Genomic DNA, 18201 nt, shown 5'->3' on the forward strand with positions numbered 1-18201 from the left:
TTCCAAATAAATTTTAAGAACAATTTCTCTAGGCCCGGGAGGTATGTTTGTGGTAGTCTGATAGGGATTGCATTAAATTTATACAACAATTTTGGGAGTATGGCCATCTTCACGATGTTGGTTCTTCCTATCCAGGAGCATGGAATATCTTTCCATTTTTCTAAAATCCTCTACAATCTCTTTTTAAGAGTACTATAATTTTCCTTGAAAAGATCTTTGACTTCTTTAGCTAGATTAATTGCAAGGTATTTCATTTTCCTCGGTGCTACTGTACAAGGTATTATTTCTATAATTTCCCTCTCAGTGTGTTAGTTGTCTGTATAGAGGAATGCTACTGAAGTTTGGGTATTGACTTTTATAACCTGCTATGCTACTGAATTTCTGTATTAATTCTAGTAGCTTCTTGGTGGAGTGTTTTTGGGTCTTCCAAGTAAAGTATCATGTCATCTGCAAATAAAGATAATTTAACTTCTTCTTTACCTATTCTTATTCCTTTCATTTTTTTCTCTTGTCTAATGGCTCTAGCTAATTATTCCAGAACTATATTGAATAGGAGTGGTGATAGAAGACATCCTTGTCGTGTACCAGACATAAGAGTAAAAGATTTCAGTTTTTCTCCATTTAGGATTATGTTAGCTGTTGGGTTTTCCTAAATGGCTTTTACCAGATTGAAGTAGAGGCCATCTATTCCAATTTTCTGTAGGACTTTGAACCCTCTTTATTTTTTAATATTCATTTTTATTTATGTATTTGGTACAGGATCTTACTACGCAGCTCAGACTCATAGTGATCTTCCTGTTTTCAGCCTCCTCAGTGCTAGGATTATAGGAGTGCACCACCATACCCAGTCTCAGTGGCTGGCTCAGTGGGCTCAGGAGTGGGGCCAGCATGGCATGTGGTACCAGGGATCAAACTGCAGTCCCAAGGCTTGCCTAAGCAGGGGCTTAGTCTGCTGAGCTATCTCCTTGGCCCTCAAGGAGTAGAAAATAGGATTGAAGCAGAAAAATTATAAGTGATACAGAGTATCACTTAACAAAATAATATGAATTTCACAGTATTTCTTATAATGCATATTGTTGTCTTCTAACTAGTTGTTCATATTCCCAGATATATGAATGGAAAATTGGAAGAAGAAAAAATATATAAGAAATTAAGACGAAGGGGCATGCCCCGTAGCTCAGCTCTTTAAGTGGCTGCTTCAACAAAGCAGTCAGGCTCAGGTTGCTTGGGTTCGATCCCCACAACACAAGACAGCCAGTCATGCCTTGAAGGCATTCCGAGCAAAAAAAAAAAAAAAAAAAAAAAAAAAAGAAATTAAGACGAGAAAATAGACAATTGAAAAAAGGACACAAATCAAATTAAGCATTAACTGTTCCTTTCCATAGACCAACAGAAATTCACAGTCCAGTTGTGCAAACCACCCTGCTTACATACATAAATATATCTCTTTCCCCACTCCCTCTCCTGTCCTTCTCAACTCAGTAACTTTATCCTTTTTGTTCCTTCCCTTTTCCCAGTATCTACCTTAACTTTCAAATTTTTTCTCTTTCAGGCTTTCACACTAAGAAGACAATATGTTGTTTGTACATGCAGGTCTGATTTATTTCACCTAAGAGTATGGCTTGTAGCTGCACCCATTTATCAATAAAAGCCTCAAATTTATCCTGTTTTATAGCTGAATAATACTCCCTGGTATAAAAATACCACATATTCTTTATTCATTCCTCAGATGATAGGCATCTGGGTTGTTTTCAAGATTTAGCTATGACAAATTATACTGCTATAAACATGGGTGCACATGTATCTGTGGTATGAGGTTTTCAGTTCTTATAGAAAAATACTCAGGAGGGGAATAGCTGGCTTGAATGGGATCTTCAATCCTAGCTTTTGAAGGAATCTCCACACTGATTTCCATAGTGGTTGTACCAGTCTGCACTCCCACCATCAGTGCAGAAGGGCTCCTTTTTCCCCACAGCCCCTCCAGCATTTGTTATTGGCTGACTTCTTAATGTTAGCTATTTTTTCTTGGGGTGAGCTGGAATCTTAGTCTTGTTTTAATTTGCATTTCTCAAATGACCAATGTTGAACATTTTTACATATATTTACTTGCCATTTGTACATTTTTTTTAATCTGAAAAGTGTATATTCATCTCAGATGCCCACTTTCGGATTGGGTCTTTGAATTTGGGGGACCTGATTTTTAAAAATTTTTCTTCTTCTTTTTTTTTTGGCTGGCTCAGGATGCCTTAAGGGCAGGTCTAGTAAGGCATGAGGATCTAGGGATCGAACCACAGCATCTTGAGGTTGACTGTTTTGCTTAAGCAGGTACTTAAACAACTGAGCTAATGGTCAGGCCCCCTAAAATTTTTTATATGTTCTAGATGGAAGGCGTTCATCTGAGAGACAGTTGGCTATGTATTTTTTCCCCAGTTTTGGGTTTTATTTTTACTATGTTGGAGATTTCTGATTACAGGAGAATTTAAATGAAAAATAATAGGTCAAAATTCTATTAATATAGAAGAGATATTTAAAATTTATATAAAAGGCTAGAAGGAACTATAGAAAATGTAAGATAACTATAGTTTATTTAAGCACAGTATTTTTCATAATAATTTGTACATATTCTCAACTTTGTATTAGATTTTTTATTTTAAGAATCTAGTAGAGAAGTCAGGGCGATAGCGTAGTGCCATAAGTGCTTGCCCAACAAGAGATATGAACATACATAAATATTAGTAATGAAAATCCAACTGACCACCCGCTAGGAGCCACTCTTCTGTATGTGAACAGTCTCACTGTGTTCCTAAAAGAGGTGTCAGCCTTTTGTGCAGCTGGGCCCTAGCATTTTCCTAACTGGATGCTAATGTCCCAATCTTGCAAAGCAAAATGAATCATTTGACTAAAACTTACATACTCAATAGTAATGTAATTATTTCTAAGTATCCCAACACTTCAGTTGTTTGAAATGCACTAGTTTTACAAGTTTCTGTTTTCAGGTGTTTAGTATCCTTTCATTTTTTGACAGAAAATCAATATAAAGCAAAGTCACAAAACAAAAAACATTTGGAAAAATAACTAGTTCATACACATTTAAAACACATATCAAACTTCTGTGAAATTAAAAAAAAGGTAATTTCCACATCAATATCAGTATTGGTAAGTTAAGATTTATTCGATACAGGGTCTCACTATGTAGTTCAGACTTGTGGTGACCCGCCTGTCTCAGCCTCCCCAGTGCTGGCATTATAGGCATGTACCACCACACCCAGTATTGGGGCCAGCATGGCATATGGTACCAGGGATTGAAGCCAGGTCCGTGCACTTGCCAGGCATGCCTTTATGTTGCGGAGCTATCTTCCCAACCCTAAGATTTTATGTGAAAGGAAGAGAATTCTGGAGGTCAATAAGAGCCTAAAATAAAATACTATCTTCTGATTCTTACAGAGAAAAATTACAGAAACTTTGCTATGGGGTATGTATAAACAGTATAGGATATGATGTCATGTGAAGTTTCAAATGTATTAAATACCTGAGTTTGTAACTAACAAAGGATAGACACCAAACCTCTGATGACATAAATATGTAAGTGTCATGCTTTGGGGCTTTTACAAGGCATATAGTACAATACAGGACATATTTTATAATGTTATTTTATAAGGAATCACTCAAGAATCATATACAAGAAGTGCAGGAAATCTATCCCCACACCAAACACTAAGTGATGCAGCTGAGAGCCTAGAGCCCATAGCAATGCCTCCTACAAGTCCAGTTGAGGCCTAGAGCCTAGAACAACATGTCATGCAGGCCTGCTTCAAGGATCTGTGGTGGAGAAGCCCAAGCGTCCGAGCTGAAAGATGCCGAGCTCCACCAGTGAAGAGGAAAGCTTAGCTCCCATCAGGAAAGCCAATGGGACAAGCTTCTCTAGGAGGCTGAACAGTGCCCCATCTTCCTCTCCGGAGCCAGGAAGCGATGCTACAGTTGAGGACCCAAGGGTCTCTGAAGTTCGTGAAGAAAGCCAGCATGACAAGGCCCTCCAGCAGAACAGCCCAAGAGAGCCAGCAACCTTCAACAGCTTCCCCAAATAGCATCCCCAACAGAGTTTCGGCAGTTTCCCTGTTCTGCCTTTTCCGCTGCTAGCAATAACCCTCATGTGGGCCCTCCACACCCAGGACACTAGTTCAATTCAGCTGAGTGTAAGAAGATGACCACCAGTTAGCTGTCCACACAACAAGCTTTTATGGAAAATAGAACAAAGCAGAGATGACTACAACACTGTAACCCAACTCTTACAGGAATGTGGTAATGTACAAATCAGATTTCATAGGAAGAGGCCTAACTGACCTCTGCGCCCCTTTTTGTAAGGCTCCTCTCCCTGTGCGCTTTGGAGTGTCTCCCTACTAAATGGTTACTCTTAGGGCAGACTATGGGGAGAATTAAATCTGCAATAAGAGATGTTGAAAACTGGTGGCTGATTACTTAAAAATAAAGGCTGGCCACGGTACAGTCTGCATGTAAGCGACTCCAAAGGCCCACGTGCTGAAGGCCTGATCCTCAGGGTGGTGCTGATGAGAAGGGGGCTAGACCCTGGTCTGCATCTCTTCTTTTTTTCTTTCTTTCTTCCTACCCCTAAAAGGAGCAGTTTTGCTCTAGCACCTGCTTCCATCACAGTGTGGTGCCTCACCACTGGCCCAAAGCAGTAGGACTTACGGATTGTGCACTATTAACTGAAGTAACCCTTTTCTCGTTGCAAGCCAATTAGCTCAGATGTTTTGTTATAATGATGGAAAGTTACAAAGCCAGTCAGCAAGCCCATTTAGTAACTTCTGGTTCTCAAACTCTCTTTGGAACTTCATGGAAGAAACTTGGAAACGAGCATTCATCTTATTTTTGGGAAACCAAACTGTGAACAGCTTTCTGGCCATCTATTCCCTGACAGTTGAATGTTCTGCAGGCCTAACTGGAAGGAAACTCATTTCTCCACCAGCCACCTTCTAACTTCTCTACATCTTTATATCAATTATGAGATTATTTTATTACCATTTATTGCTTAACTTTAAGGATTAATCCTGAAAATACCGTAGATTCTACATAAAAATGAAAGTTAACTGAATTAAAATTGAGTCCATAGAGAGCATGGTGTGGCTTCTTTCATACAATCTTTTTTTTTCTTGTTTAGGTAGAAGACACTGACCCAGGGCCTGCTCACACTAGCCAAGTGCTCCATCTCTAAGCTACATCCCCAGCCCACCCTCTTTTTGAGACAGAGTCTGCTAAGCTGCCCAGGCTAGCTTTGAACTTGTGATCCTTCTACTAGAAGCCTATTTACTGACCTCCTATTAAGTGGTAGCTCCTTGTGTGGTGATCGGGAATGTAGTGATAAGCTAGAGTAACTCTGTCTTTGTTTCTTTGAAGTTTATATCTAGCAGACGAAAGGAAACAAGTCAAATCACAAATCATTACTTCATTATGGCTTTCAGTGCTGTGAAGGCAAAGTCCAAAGTGATGAAAGAGCTCCAGGAGTTTAATGGCCCAGCAGTCAGAAAAAGTTCGGTCTGATACAGAGATAGTAAGGCTGAGTCCACAAGTGTAAGCAGAAAACAAACTGGTGAAATGATGCGGGACTGCACCTTCGGGTGGAGGGAACCCAGGACTCGAGACTACGAAGGCAGAAGGCAGCTGGCTGGCGCATTCCAGGAGCTGAAGGAAGTCAGCTCGGCCGGAGCTGCTGAGAGGGCGGTGGGGGAATCCCAGAGACCTGTGCAGTCCAGCCCAGGGCTGGAAGGGGATGCTCGCTGAACGTGCAAACACCCTCCAAGAACAGCATCCCGCAGCTACCAACTCCCCCTTTCCTTCTTTGTTTACTCTCTGCTCATCTATACAGTGAAAAGTGCTCCCTGCACATTATGTAGATATACTAACTTTGCTCCCAGGTGATAAATAACAAATCAAGCTGAAAATTGATTCTGGGGCCTATCTCTATTCAGTTCAGTTCCATCTTATGGAAGTGAGTGTGTGCGAAAACACAGGGTGCCTGATTAGTGCTTGGATAATGACAAATCTAAGCAGCTTGTTAGCAAATCTGAAAGCACATAATACTGGCTGGAATGGTCCACTCAGAATGGCAGATTGATGCACAGAAAAGAAGGGCAGCAGAGGAGCTGGGGAGATAGCTCAGTGGAAAAAGTGCCTGCCCGGCAAGCACAAGGTCCTGAGTTCAATCCTGACACTGCAAAAAAAAAACCAAAACAAAAAAAAAAAAAAAATAAATAAAAAAAAATAAAGAAAGAACAGAAGGGCAGGAGAGAGCAAACAGACTTGCTCCTGTGGCAGCCCCCACAGCCAGCTGGTGGCTTTCTGATGCTTGTGCTCCCAGTGTAAGCGAGCATTTCAGGATGCTTGACTGGTTTTGTAATCCTGTTCACCTTTCTCTGACCATAAAATCATCATAAAATGAACCATTCTGTAGGTGTTTAATATCTTTAATGAGGATCTTAACTCGCTTTAAAAATTAAGTCATCGATTTTAATATACACATAAAGTACTTTACACACTAAAACCCAGAACCAAAGGGGGAAAGGCCTGGGAAAGGAGGGAGATTTATAGATCGTCACTTCACAGCTCCTCCTAGCTCATGTAGTTTAAATAAGGACTAATTTTACAATAGTTCACTGGTGCCAGGCTCCTCTACATTCACTTTCCATAGCTGGCAGCAGCCTCAAGTGCCTACCCCAGCACCTCACTTATAGGAGATGTCACCTTCTGAAATGTCAGTGAGAGTCAAATAACGCACAGCACAAGTCTTGGCCAGACAGTCTGCATTTTTGCTGAGTCGCCTCTCACTGCTGTGCCATGGAGCTTCCAGCTTTCCTCAGGGCCTGACCTGGACTCAGAGCTCTGCTCCCATGGAGCACTACACCATGCAGATAGGTATGAAGAAACTGTGCGACGCTGCTCGGGAGCAAACTGCCCTGGACGGATATGCTGCTCCACCGCTGGTCAGCTGTGGCCCTTGGCACACTGGCATCATCCGCCAAGTCTTTCTATTTGTGAAATATGTACAAAAACAGTACTTCCTTCATAGGGCTATTCTGATTAATTATGATTAAGTGAGGTTTAAATAATGATTAATACATGTAAAGGCAGGAGCAGTGCCTGGTACCTAGCAAGTAACGTGCTTTCTACCAATAACACACAAATCGTTTTGTGAATGACCTCATTTTGGTGTTGGAAAAAACCATTAATTGCAGTATGTGTCTTTTAATAATGAAAACTATTATTGTCTAAAGAGCTAAGAAAACCTGGGTTACATCTAAAACTTGAATGGATCATGCCCTTAGAGGTTCTTAAAAATACAATTAAGGAGAAATTCATATTAACATAAGATGTCATTTTAAAACAAAATATTCAGTGGCATTTAGTGCCTTCACAATAGTATGAAATGCTGCCTCTAATTAGCCCTAAAATATTTTTTCCTCTCTGAATAAAACTGCACACAGCAAGCAGCTTCTCCCCATTCCTGCAGGCCCAGAGACCCTGGCAACCATGCAGCTGTGCTCCCTCTACGGATCTGCCTCTGTTGAGTGTCTACACAAATAAAATTATACAGGACAGGGCCTTCACGTGCGGCACCTGCTGCCGACCGGGCTTCACGCTGCAGCACGACTCTGCCCTTTTTATGGCTGAATACCATTCCCTTGCAGAATGCACTCGGCTGCTAATCAACTGTTTTCCATATTCTGGCTGCGAGCAATAGCGCTTCTATACACACGTGTACACTACTTGTCCGAGTGGCTGTTGCCCTGGTTGTTTTTTTCTTTTGGAGAGGGATACAGGAATAGCATGGTGCCATCATATCATGCTCTGTGTCCACTTTTTTTTTTTTTTTTTGTATTTACTGCAGGTTCTACAGGGTCTCACCACACACATAGGACTTGTAGTGATTCTCCTCTTTTCAGTTTCCCAAGTGCTGGGATTACAGGAACATGCCACCATGCACGCCCAGTCTCAATCACTGTCCCAGTGCACCATGGGGGTGGGGCTGGCATGTGTATCGACTTTTTTTTTTTTTCAGTACTGGGTATTGAAGTGTGTTGACTTTTTTGAGGGATGACCACAGGTTTTTGCAGTAGGTGAATCATTCTGTGTTGTTAGAATTGCAGTATCATGCAAGGGTTCCAATTCCCTGCATTTTCACCAACATTTTTTATTTTCATGAAGAAAAATTACAGCCATCCCAATGGATATAACATTAGGCAATTCTAATTCTAATTTGCTCTAGTGACTAATTATGCTGAATATCTTTTCATGTGATTTTCATATGTATATCTTTATAAGGAAAAGTCTACACAAATCCTTTAATTACATTTAATTAAGTGGTTATCTTCTGTTGTTGATGGGCTTCTTTACATAGTCTAGGTCCAAAGATATATCAGGATATATATAATGAGACTACAGATTGTTAGAATATGATTGACACATAGTTCTCTAACTCTGTAGGTTGTCAATTCATTTTTTTTTTTTTTTTGCGGAACCGGGGATTGAACTCAGACCCGTGCACTTGCCAGGGAAGCGCTTATTCCACTGAGCCATCCCTCCGGCCCTCAATTCATTTTCTTGATAGTGTTCTTTGATGAGTTAGTCTTTCATTTTATTGAAATTCACTTGGCTTATTTTTTAAACTTTGCTATAGTGCTTTTGGTGTAACACATCACAGTATAGTTCAGTATGGGATCTGGGTGTGCGTGCATCACCTGACCTGGAAAAGGAGAGCGAGAGCAACAACACTAACACTACATGTTAAAAGCACGGAGCCATTCTGGTTATTGAAGAGGGTAAACTTGTGCACTATGAGAAAACAGTAGTGAAAAGCTTGGCTTCAAGTTCCGCTGTGCGTGCAGCCCCCCCCATGGCCTTGTGTTCCGCATCTAATTAAGACCATAGAGTATAGAACCCCAAGGCTCTTCCTTGTCCAACGAGCCCTTCAAGGCATAGTGTTGATATTCGAGGTTCTTCTGTAGACACTGAAGAAATGGTTTCTTATGCTGCCTGACACCCAATAAGGGTAAAGTGAGGACACAATGAATGAATGAATAACTGAACAAATACATGGCCAAACCTTAATTCATCAAACATTTATAATGCCTTACTAGTACCAGGTCATATGCTAGAGATAGAAATGTAGAAACCTGGTCTATGTCTTTAAGGAGCTCTCAGTCTGAAATTAGAACTTTAATTATTCTCTTCTTGCCTATTTGAACACAGTACACATACTACTCATTATTGATATTTCAGAAAGAACATTAAACCTTGGAGCCAGAAGATCTGTAAAATAATCACTTTTATGGATGAATCTATGCCTAATAGATCACTTCTTGTTCTTTTTTCTCTCCCTTTCTCTTTCTTATCTAATTAGCCACATATATATTACTTTAAACAAAGAATGATGTGTGCTAATCAATAATTCAGTCATGCAAATGCCTAAAAATGTCTGTCCATGTCCTCTGAGGAGGCATAAAATAATAAAATGAATTGAATCAGCAAGGTTTACACTTGTCCAGCATAAGTCATTCCTTTGGGCAAAGAAGAACTGGCCACCTGCTTGTGGCAAGGTTCCCATAACTCCCTTCCTATTATATCCCACTCTATAAGTAGACAACAGCAAAGAATTAGGAAAAAAGTCTCCTGACCTGGGAAAGATTAAGAAATGCATTGGCAGCTCGGTGGCACAAGTACCTGCCTGGTAAGCACAAGGTCCTGAGTTCAATTCCCTGTACCAAAACCAACCAACAAAAGAAATGAAATAGTAGGAGCTTAAGCCAAAGAAAATAAAGGACTGAACTCTGTAAGCATTTAATATATATTTTAAAGTTAGGTTCTCATATGGAATTTAAGCAACAGGTAGTTTCCTATAACAAAGACCTCTACGCTGTAAGCAATCTGCTTTTTCCGAGTAAACCATTTCTGCAGTAAGAAAGAGAAGAGGACATTCAGGACTTGCTATTATACAGACACCCTGACAGAACCAGCCCCCGAGCTCGGCATTCTTGTGCCACGCCACCTTTGCATTCCCCTTCTCTTCTTCCACTTCACAAGAGGGAATACAATGCAGCTATCAGTGTCACCAACTCTGGAGCCCTCCTGCCAGGCTCAGATCCTGGCTTCCTACCTAACAGTGGTATGGCACTGCCCATATTACTTGACGTTCTTGTGCCTCAATTTCTCAATTTACTAAATAGGGATTAACTTAATATCTACCTCCTCAAACTGTTATGAGGATTACATAAATCTGTATCTGTAAAGTGCTCACAACAGCACCTAGATTTTATCGAGAGTTGAGGCTGCAGTCACCGCCACCATCACTGTCACCGTCTCCCTTCCTCTGCCAACCTCTGCCCGGGGCATGCAGTGGGCCCTGTACTACGTTACACTTTGTTCGCTTTCGTGTATTTGTCTTTGTATGAGCTCCTGTTTTGCTAACGTTCCTAGTGCCTGTTGCTACATACAGAGGCAAGGAATCGTGCTTTTATCTTTTTTCGTCACCCGAAGACTAGCAGTGCAGTATTACTACTTCCACGCTGCCACGTACCCCATGAGCTCCCTGCTCTCTGAACATGGACGGCCTCTTCAGATAAGGATGGCCAAGGGGAGGACAAGGGAGGATAATGGGCACGACTCAAACAAGGGAGAGGAACGCTATGACCGAACTAGGTTATCTTCATGTCTGGAGTAAGCACTAATAATTTAAAAAATCCCTTCATAATACTATGCTCATATACACATTTTACATTGCTTGAGAAATTATTTTTCTTTCAAAGTAGAATTTGGGTAGTTAATTTCCTAAGTCAGTTCGCCCCAAACACTGTCTATGGACAGATACTAATCCATACAGTTGTTTTCACTGATATATGGTAAAAATGTCAGTCTTTATTCTGAAAATAAGATGCTCCTAGTTAGTCCATGTATGTGTGTGTTTAAATATCCTTTCATTTAGTTAAGAAGTCAGAATAGCTATAGTTTTCATCTTGCGGAAACTTCTTTTGCATTTTTTTATACTTCCCTTGTTTAGAGCACATGTTCCAGTTGTTTTTCTCCTGAATGGAACTTTGTTTTGGGAGCCCACGCACTCCTTTTTCTCGATCTACTCTTTTATTTTGCTGGAGGATATCTTCCAGATTCTTCTGAGCACACATGCAAGTAAATGAAATGCCAAGATCTTATATCTTCTTCCTGCAGTTGTTTGATCGACAGCTGCATGACTGCAAAACTCTAGGCTGACACATTTTCTTAGACTTTTGAGGGCAGAGTTCCAGGGTCTTCTACGACCTAATGCTGCTACTATGTGGTCACGTGTGATTTGTGTTTTCTTATTCCTAATGCTCTGCACATAAATTATACTTTTAAGAATTCTGGAAGGTTAAAGGATCTTTTAAAAATTTATTCCAGAGAGGATCTTTTTTATTAGCTGTTCTGGGAAGTGATGAGCCATATCAATTTGAAAATATTCTGATTCAGTTTGGGGAAATCTTATTATTTCTTTGCTGTACCTAGCCTCTCATCTCAGAGCCTGGCTCCTCGGATGGTAGACTTCCTGAACTAATCTCCACTATGGTACTGTTAACATTTCCTCATATTTTGGGCTTTTTGGGTTTTTTTTGTTTTATGTTTTGAGAGAAAGAGAATATTATCCAGAGCCTCAAAATATTGTAGTTTTTGATACTTAGTACTGAAAAACCTAGGTATATCAGGAGATAAGAATAAGAAAAATAAACAGAGAATAAAAACAGAACCCCGGAGGACACAAATAGAGAAGTTATGAGCTATGAACTTTGAGTAGTTTTGATTAATAAAGTTGAAAAATTGGTAACAATGTTAAGGATTTCATCTGAGGAATGGAAACCATGAAAAAGAATAAATGAAGAGGGCCAGCCACATAGCTCAGCAGACTAAAGCACCTGCTTAGGCAGGCGCAGGGACAGGGGTTTGACCCTGCCACTGGGGTGTGCTGAGACAGCAACTGAGACTGGGCATGGTGGTGAGCACCTGTAATCCTAGTGCTTGGGAGCCTGAAAACAGAATCACTACAAGTCCGATCTCTGTAGTGAGACCCTGTAGGCCCTGTACTAAATACATTTAAAAAAAGAATAAAATGAAATCCCAGAATACAGAAATATGCCAATAATGCTGAAGTATGACTCATTTGGCCCCAAGTAAAAGCAAGCAAAAATCCTTACACAGGTGCTCCAAGAGAAGGCTAGAAGGACGCTTATAGCTTCCTTATCCACAGCAAAAGGGATGAATAAAGTAAGGTCTCCTTAAACACTGGCATACACAGAGCCAAAACCCAGCAAATTACTATTACAGGTACCTACAAATAAATCTCACAAGCCAAGTTTTGTTAAAGAATGCATACACGAAAAGATAGATTTAATTTCTATAAAGGCCAAAATTAAGTAAAACTGCTATGGCAGGAGTGAGGACGGAGATGACCGCTCAGGAGACGGGAGGCGGTCATGGCTGGGAGGGGACATGAGTAGGGCTGAGGAAATGCTTGCCATGCTTGATTTCTACTGGGCGATGGGTATAGAAATGTTTTTGCTTTTTGATAATTCCTAACACTGTACACTTTGGATTTGTGTTTGGTTATATAGGTCCATAGGCAGTTTATGACATTTATAATATACTTCAATAAAATAATGTTGGCTGACAGCAAGAACACATTATTCTTACTTTATAGATGTAGCATCTTTTGCTACATGCTCTCTGTCCTGCTTCCTGCAGGCCTGGCACCCATCACGTACTCGATGCCCCTGAGTGCACAGGCACTGTGGCTCAGGGTCTCCAGGGAGCAGGGCTCCTGCTGCCCAGCTCTGTGGAGCTCGAGGAGAAGCCTGTGGCCCTCGGGTGGCGGCCTAAGCTGAACACAACCGCGCTTGCTGATGGAGTCCTGCCTCTGGCCTATCGGGCTTCGATTTATGGACTTCTTTGAAACTTACTGGAAAACCTCTCTGTAGAATCACAGGATTCAGTCTTCTTTGCTCCCTAAATTATCCCTTAAGCTTATAAAATTCATCTTCCTCTGTTGTCTATTGTTTCTTCTCCCACTTCATCCTAATTTGTATCTTTTAAATTTGTATATCTTTTAATTTAAATCTTTCATATCTTTTCCCATATTGTAATTTTAGTTGGGTTTAAGGCAGAGCTTTTAACTTGCCACATTTGATCCGCTTGTTTCCTTACATTTATACCAATCAGGCTAGCATTTACCTCCCACGATCTGGTGTAGAGGACAGATGCATTTCTGGATATTCTGAGGCTTACTAGCTAAGGTCCGGTTTGCACAGTGACACCTTTCACTCTGCCTACAGCCTTTAAGTGGTGCATGAGTCTGGGCTCCCTGAAGGGAGCTGCCAGTCCACTGCTGTGTCTTTCTATGTGCAGTGACAGTTACGGGCACAGTATCCTACTCCACAGCATGAGCCGCAGAAGGATTTCTCAGACACTTATCCAGATGGAGCACAAGGCTTGTCTAGAGACAAGCTCCCAAGAAATCACCTTTGACATACTGTGTTCAACCCAGTTTCCTGGGTTTCTAGAAGAATTAAAAAAAATCCCAAATCAAAATCAAAATTAAGCATTAGTATTCATTAGTGGTTGTTTAAAATTATCATTGCAGGATGGTATATCCCATTATCAACTCTAGAGGGCTGAGTTACCTGCAGAACATATTTATGAATTAAATTATATATAATTAATGTTATATATAGTCTCACTAGGAATAATGAGGAACTTCTCAACTCTATTTTAAAATGATCACTAGAACATTAATATGATTGTTGTCAAACCATTTCTCTTTATATATGGAATTGAAAAGCGCATGCAAAGGCAGCGCATACTGGATGCCCAGGATGGTCTGCACACCCCTCCTAATTTGAATACTTTCCCACACAGTAAGTCTGGCCTCTCAGATTAGGAGGCTGTGCTTTACTGGCCTCCCTTGCAGCCTGCAACTGAGTCGCACGCCACCTTGTTACTGGAGGGAAAGTGAAGAAGAAACGCATTTCCAGCAAAGGAGGCAGGGAAGTAGGTCTCCTGCTTTTAGGGGAGGTTATAACAGAAATTTTGGAACCTAGAGCTAGTACTGCGTTATGATGTGACTTCTTGAGCCTCTTCAGTTGAAGGATCTGGGCGGGGGTGACAACCTGCAGCAGTCTTGCGCTAAAGGCTGCATTTGTTCTTGGGTGATTATACACAATCTATGGGATTCTGTAAGTGACCGGTGTCCTTACATAAATTCATCTTCTCTTTTGAGGACACACCCAGAGAATGTTCTTCTGTTTGCAGCTAAGAATCCTAACTCACATGGTGCTACCACAAGCAAAAAAGAAAAGCACAAAAAGAAAGCCTAATGCATCTTTATGATATTCAGCTTGGCAAAAACAGCCACACGACCCAGAATAAAGAAATCAACATGACTGTAGGAAAATCTACTTTCGTAGACATAAAGTCAACTTGCTGCCATGCTCCCTGGAAAGCACGGCTGACTACAAACACATCAAAGAATTTAAAAGTTTAATAGCAAAACATACCATCTTTATCAGCAGTGTCTTGGGGCTTTGATTTTAAGGTGAAGATTTTCCGTAGCTTACAGTTAGCTGAGACGATGATGCCATCCAATGACTGGAAAACTGCCCCCTTGAATACTTCGCTGGTGAATGCTGCCAAGTCGATGCACAGATTGCACCACTAAGACGGAGAGATGCAAAAGAGAGTAAGGGCCTCGCCACTGCAGAAACGATCAAGCCACGCCATGCAGCACGGCAGAGCAGGGGGCAGTTTTCTAGCTCAATCAGCCCCAAACCAGTACTTTCCTATCTCTCTCTCTCTCTTTTTTTGTATGTAGTACATGGTCTACAGGGTTTTACTACACAAATCAGACTCATAGTGACCCTACTGTTTTCAGCCTCCCAAGCACTGGGATTACAGGCACGTGCCACCACATCCAGTCTCAGTTGCTGTCTCAACATGCCCTGGCGGTACAGCAGGCACAGCACGCTGGGGATCCAACTCTGGTCCCTGCGCTCTACCTAAGCAGGAGCTTTAGTCCACTGAGCGATCTGGCCTTTCCTTTCCATCTCTGTTTTGGCTTAACTTTTCTCAAAAATTCCCTTATTCTTCCCATTGGAGCACCTTCTTCTTCCTATAATATCACTATAAGCTACCCTATACACTGGCCACCTGACTACAGAGTTCCCATCATGAGACAGCTCTGAGGAATAAGCATGGGAATGATCCTGGTGGGAAGCTAAGGGCAGGTGCATGAGATTATTTCAATCTTGGAAATCGGGGATAAGCAGACAGCTATTCTAGGAGACTAATTGGATCACAATTACCCACTTATATTTGATGAAAAAAGGGGCATGGATGAAATTAAAAGCTGAGCTTAAATTACAGACAGTGCTGTCCACTTATAACCAATTAACCTATTGTACAGAAACATTTTCCTGAAGAATTTGCAATTATGCCCTGTATTTGCAATTTTGATGTACTCTTATCAGGACTAGTCTCTGCTCCTTAAATAATTAGCTCCTCAGCACTTCATCAACATGGTGAAACCCAGATTGCAAGAGATGGAGTTATTAGAGCTTGTATTCAATGATAAATTTACTATTACACTGGCATTATTATTTTCTAAGGTACTTTCTAGTCCTAAAAGACTTACACCATACACTAATCCCACCCATTCAGCTGGTTCATACCACTGGAAGTCATAGTCATTCCGTTTTGCTCTAGCTATGACACCCACCAGGCGTCAGACACTGGGTGTGGCTTCGGGGATATGGATACAAGTAAGACCAGCATTGTAGCCTGGGAGGGAGGAGGCACATGGTATCTACTTGTCAGGGTTACTGCACAGTAGGCCCACAGGGCAGGTGGGAAAGATTAGAAAAAGACTCCTTTTAAGAAACATTCACAGTGAACTATTATGACTGATCTGTAAATTCTTTATTTTTATTTTGAACAATTTTTATTGTTATATTCATTTATGTTTGTAAATAATTTATTTTCAATTTGCAATCTATTAAAAAATTAAAATAAAATAAAAAATTTTAAAAAAGAAACATCAAAAAATACATCAGGTGTGACATGCAACTGCAAACCAAGTAGTCTGAAAAGTTTTATACAAAATACAGTCCATTCTGTCACCCTTCATGTAATTATATGTTAAGTGAGTTTCTACTTCTTCTTTCTGCATTGTTACATATAATTCCTTTTGATTCGTCAATTGTAGATACTACTTACCAGTTCCTATATGGTAGGCAAGACCTTTATTACCCTTATCTACCCCATTCCTCCACTTCCTCTTCTGCCATCCCTCAGTTACTATTTTTTCCTTTAAATTTATCTTCCTTTACTGTGATTATATATTATACACAACTGAGCCAAATGGTACTCTGAATATTTTCCTTTTCATCATACAACTTTTAAAAAACATTTTTAGAGTTAATAACCATTATTTTTGTCTGCTTTATTTTCGTTGACTCTAAGTCATCCCATATTTTAGAACGACCTGAGGGTGACCCCAAGTGATCGTGAATGACAAGTCCTTTCAGGCCCGTGGGGGCACGCAGATCAGCTGCCACTCTGTCCCCCTCATTCAGTTTTACTCATCTGAACTCCAGCCGGCCGCACCGCCAGCTCCAATACAGAATCACTACCGTCGCCTTCAGAAGCTGAGTTCCAGGAAGCCAGTCCTTACCAAGACGTGTTTTTCATACCCACCCAGTCAGTCTGCTTTTATTCTTGCTGCCTGGGCTCAGGCCTCCTGGAAGTATGCATTAAAAACAGCCTGCGTGTGTGGATGAAACCACAGAGATGAGCAAATGCACGCACGCCTGCACATACATATGCAAGCTGTGCTTTCATTATTTATAATCATTCACCAAATAAATATCTGGGACCTGGTATTTTTGTTTAATGAACAATTTCCTGGATGTATAATTGGGATGGCTCTTGAAAAAGGCTGCAAAACTTCCACAAATCCCTTTTGGCTAGAGAAAACAAAAATTATTTTTTGGGTTAGCTGATATTTATAAAGGTTCCAATTTTCATAAGCCTCAATAAATAACTCATTATTCACATAAATGCTGTGCTATATCTTCTGAAATTTTGGTAAAGGATATGAACTGTCAACTGCCAATGAGTGGATTATGTGAATTATAGTTGATCTTTATAAAACATTATTTTCATTATCTTGCAATATCGTCTACCCTTAAATATTTTTTTGACATTTTCCTTGATCTCTAATCCTTTTATACCTGTGCACAACTCTAGTCCAGGAGAGAGAACTCTTGACCTAAAATACTTATAATTAAGAGTTCATAAGACGGATGCACACGAAAGAGAAGAGTCTGCTAGAAAAGGCAGCTCTGCTCAGTGCACTACTTGGTTTAGCAAACGAGTTTAGACTGCTTACTTCTAACCAAGAGATTTCACATGCAGTTGACTGGCACAGGGTGTCTCCCTCGGAGCATCCATTTCTAGGTTTTAATGGCTTTCGTCTTGACAATATGATATATGTTAGAAGGACAGTATATTTGGTGAACTCTCACACACACAGACACACAAATTCAAATGCAGGTAATAAATTCCTGGTTGTCCCAGCACTTTGTGATTCTTCAATGCCTTATTTTTTGTAAGAAAGATCTCATGATAGGGGAGTTTCATATTGTCAGTATACAAAGACCCTGGGTAACCCCAGCCCACACTGTCTTTCTATAAGAAAATGACAAGCAAGAAATCACCAATTTCACAAGCTACCGCCACAAATGTATCTCTTCCCAGAATTTTAAAGCCTTATTAAAGCCTTATTTTGTTTTCATGCTCCTACAATGGCATAAAAAGAACATGGTTTTATTTCTTCTGCCTTTGAAAATAATTTTTCACATGTTAGTTTCAATTTCTCAATAGAAAATCAGCTTAGAAGAGGCCTGTTGCTTCATCTCTAAGTTCGTAGGGATTTTCTGATTATTTTTCTGTTACTTATGTTTAATTCATTTGTAGCTATAGAATACACTTTGTGTGACTGAATCTTTCAAATTGTGTTGAGATTAATATAAGACTATATTGTGAATCTTGGCGAACATCCAACATGCATTGGAAAGCTGCGATTCCAAAGCTATAAGCTGAAATTCCTACCAATGT

At 40.4% G+C, this 18201-nt stretch overlaps 1 protein-coding gene across 9 annotated transcripts in view; it reads right to left on the minus strand.

The window, feature by feature from the left end:
• The window catches only part of CUNH3orf67 (chromosome unknown C3orf67 homolog), a 334462-nt gene that overhangs the window by 168170 nt on the left and 148091 nt on the right, over window positions 1-18201 (minus strand). For all 9 annotated transcript variants that reach the window (XM_023715803.1, XM_023715800.1, XM_023715798.1 and 6 more), the window contains exon 6: window positions 14586-14742. In XM_023715803.1, coding sequence (XP_023571571.1) covers window positions 14586-14742 — 157 coding nt within the window. The remainder of the gene's footprint in view (window positions 1-14585; window positions 14743-18201) is intronic.

This window comes from Octodon degus, unplaced genomic scaffold, assembly GCF_000260255.1.
Source record: "Octodon degus isolate 3935 unplaced genomic scaffold, OctDeg1.0 scaffold00043, whole genome shotgun sequence".
NCBI classification, from domain to species: Eukaryota; Metazoa; Chordata; class Mammalia; order Rodentia; family Octodontidae; genus Octodon; species Octodon degus.